Source organism: Nematostella vectensis, chromosome 1 (assembly GCF_932526225.1).
Source record: "Nematostella vectensis chromosome 1, jaNemVect1.1, whole genome shotgun sequence".
Classification (NCBI taxonomy): Eukaryota; Metazoa; Cnidaria; class Anthozoa; order Actiniaria; family Edwardsiidae; genus Nematostella; species Nematostella vectensis.
In genome coordinates, this window is record NC_064034.1 from 18,492,360 (window position 1) to 18,495,923 (window position 3,564).

A 3,564-nucleotide genomic window follows, 5' to 3' on the forward strand; every position below is an offset into this window, starting at 1 on the left:
TTTTTGCGATCGTTTTTGGTACGTCCTTTTGTAACGTGGCACGCGCACCGTGCGTCTTTTGGTCATATATTGGCTGCTTGACATGCGCAAAGTTTTTGGATCATTCCGTGACATGCGCACGGTGCGTACATTGGCTGCGTGACATGCGCAAAGTGTTTGTATTATTGCGTGACCTGCGCACTGTGCGTCGTTGGTAACGTGCCATTTGCACCGTGCGTACTAGACTACGTGACTATGTAAAATTAGGATTTTGCTAAACAGTTAAACACCCTACCGAGGCCCAAGCTCAATTTGCAGCTCGTTTCTGTGAGCCCGCAGTACGTGCCCCCTATCAGTCAACAGTCTGGGGGAATAGAGTCCGAGTAAGTGTGATTTTCTCGCAAATTCTCACACATTTTTGAATTTTTTATTTTTATTTTTCTGCCGTTGCATCATGGACCAAGGGTTGTAAACATCCGTATACAGCGAGTTTCCCAATCCTGCAGGCTGAACACATCCTTTCAAGGATAATTAAAATAAAAATAAATTAAATAAAAAGATAATTCAAGACCAAAGACAGGGAATTTTTAAAACTCTGAAATCTGGGTCTTTTCTAGTAGCGCTCTTTTGCTTTAGATCTAGGCTGGCGCTTTCCCTGATTGGTTGAAATTTCGAATAGGGGACAATAATGCAGACCTGTTTTCCAGCTGTGGATGGGAACGGATTGCGGGCTCACAGCATTAGCTCACAGAAAGTTGCATGCACTGGTGTCATTGGTAATGTAACACGCGCACAGTGCGTCATATGCACCGGTGTCATTGGTAATATTAGTAACACGCGCACCGTGGCTACGTGACATACGCACCTTGCGCCATTGGAAACGTGACATGCGCACCGTGCGTTATTGGCTGCGTGCGACAGCAATAAAAAGCGTTTATCGTCAACACGTATGTACGTTTATATGTATACTTTTATACACGTCATGGATATCCACCTTGAAAACAGATGCATCTTTATTTATTCTTTTATTAAATCATTGTATATTTGTATTTACACTACATATTGAAAAATCTTTTTGCTTTATCTCGTCTTCTCTATAAGATTAAATCTCAAACAAATATTGTTATTGTTTTTTAGTTTAAGAACGCTATGCGAGCAGACATATCAAACATGCTACCGAAATTTGGAACCTGGACTCGGGAATTCGAACAAATTCTAAGGAGAGGTGCTTTACAAATTTACAAAAAATAAACAGATGTTATATTAAGCCGATCAAACGCGGAAAGGTACAGCAGACATATTTTCATGGGTCTTATTGTGTCTACCGTACGTTCTTGTTTTTTATCAGCTTAACATAATATTTGCTTAGGAGAATATTTGTATAACGAAGAAGTGAGCTCTCTTTTTGAGTCCTAAATTATTGAGACCATAACTTCCTACTCAATAACTAGCCTCCGCCGAAACAGGGAAATATGTTTTGAAAAATATGTTTCGAGGCGATTCTTATGTCCTTGAATCTCAGGAAATAAATAAAAGGGCAAATTGAGGCGTTCATAAATCCAAGCGTACAACACACCGCAACGGCCTGGATGCTGGCCTCCGTGAACCCATAGATAGCTACAACGAGGAACGTAAGATTTGCTGGCAAATAACACAGGAGCAGAAACCCGAGGATGAGGACAAGAGTCGTGAAGGTCTTTCTGTACTTGGCGATGCTGGTGGTTGTTTGTTGGCAAGGTTGGACTGTCCTCTGATGGCGGCGCAGTTCGTTGTAAGACAAGCCATAGAAGAAAAAGGTCATGTTCAACGCGATGCCCACCACAACGGTCATGACAAGGAAGTGTTCGACTAGAGGGAGAGTAACGGAAAGGGCGGATAAGGCAGCGGAGAGGAGGACCATAAGTATCACCGCGATGATCATCCGCCTCGTCGTCACCAGCTGTCGATACCGCAACTTGAGCTTGATCGCTGAGAAGATATCCATAGCGGTTAGCATGACCATGAAGAGTATGGCACCATTGATGAAGAGGCCCATTTGAAGCCATGGTCCAGCCGCACTGCAGAATCCTTGAAGATTATCGACATAGAGAAGCAAGAGCACGGGCGAGCAGAGGCCTTGCATGAACAGACCAATACTCATGTCAAGCACACATCTTATGGAGATGAGCACGAAGGAAGGAGAGTGGATGGACGGCGTTCTCCAGATAGAGACGATCACTGTGAGGTTGCCGAACACGGACGACATCGCAGCTGAGTTATTTAACACGCAGATAAATATCAAGAACGATTTGTTGGCTGCTAAAGACGAAAAGTCCACACCCCAGCATAGCGGAACGTTTGATGAGTTTACGGCCATAGTGAACGCTGTACCGTAATCCTCAGTATCAATCGGTGCAGCGTTTAAACGCTCTGATCAAAACACATCGGTTTATTGCGAAAGCGGGTGGGCGAAAAGAGGAATTGGCCAATTATTCTCTAACGGCTACTGTTGACTTTTAATTTCTCTAGCGGTAATTGTCTCATTTACAAAGCGACCCGTGATAAAAAAATGGCTTTTTTGTCTTTTTGTTTTGGTGAGAACTTTGATCAATTTATTATCATAGAGAATGTACATGTTTTGAAGAGAAGCATTTTTCTAACAAACTATACTCATGAAAGAACATATCACATACTCGGTAACCCAAGTTAATTTTTTTTCATGCGTTAAATAACCATATAGAAAAACCTTGGGTCTCCGAGATGGATATGTCACAGTATAATAAAACCATCAAAGAACTCTTGATGCCACGAAAACGTATCTGCCGTATCATTGCTATTTCCAAGCAGTATTGTAATAAGCGGTATATTCTATGCAATCGTTATACAATATCTTTATTAAAAATGCATGAGTTATTTGAACAACATAAATTACGAAGACGAAATTGTAACTCCACGCACCTGCTAAGGAGTGACTGGGAACACTTGTCTTCTCCACGACGTGACAAAGTCGCTGTGGTCTAGCGAGGCGCGTGAGGAAGCTTTCGCGCACCAATCAGCCATTTCAATAGCAAACAAGTAGCTAGATCGGTAACGACAATGCCCCCAAAGCGTTTGAGCAAGCCAAGATCTCTAGGGAAGCAAATCAAATAGGCAATCCTTACTTATAAGGCACAGCGGTAATCTAGGGAGAAAATCGGACAAACCTGGCAGTGAAAAATAATACCGAGCGGGAAAAAATATGTTACCTCCCGTAACAGATACATTTTTTTTGTTAGAATGTCTAATTGTCAGTCGAGGCTTGGCCGACATGACGGAAAAACCCTGAACATGCGCACTTGGAAGAGATGGCGAAAGAAGATACACGTTAGAATGACCATCAGTTTTCTTGTATTCCGGACTGATTTCCGTCATGTCGGCTGGGCCGTTCATATTTTCGAAGATTTTTTTAAAAGTGTGAGCATTTTCTTAACGATGTTCTTATATTTCATTATATTTAAAAAAATATAATACCCAATATAGTTTAAGAAGATAAATACACAAACTATCAATACACAATTTGATTCTGGATTTTAGAACTTATCGTACAATATTTTGCTGCTATCTGAG

The 3,564-nt window shown here is 41.6% G+C and overlaps 1 protein-coding gene across 1 annotated transcript; it reads right to left on the reverse strand.

The window, feature by feature from the left end:
• Positions 1–1,426: 1,426 nt before the first annotated feature.
• LOC5514442 (cannabinoid receptor 2) lies at positions 1,427–2,335 on the reverse strand. The gene has a single exon (XM_032384041.2). It carries the CDS (start codon positions 2,333–2,335, stop codon positions 1,427–1,429), a length of 909 nt encoding a protein of 302 aa, XP_032239932.2.
• Positions 2,336–3,564: the final 1,229 nt, after the last annotated feature.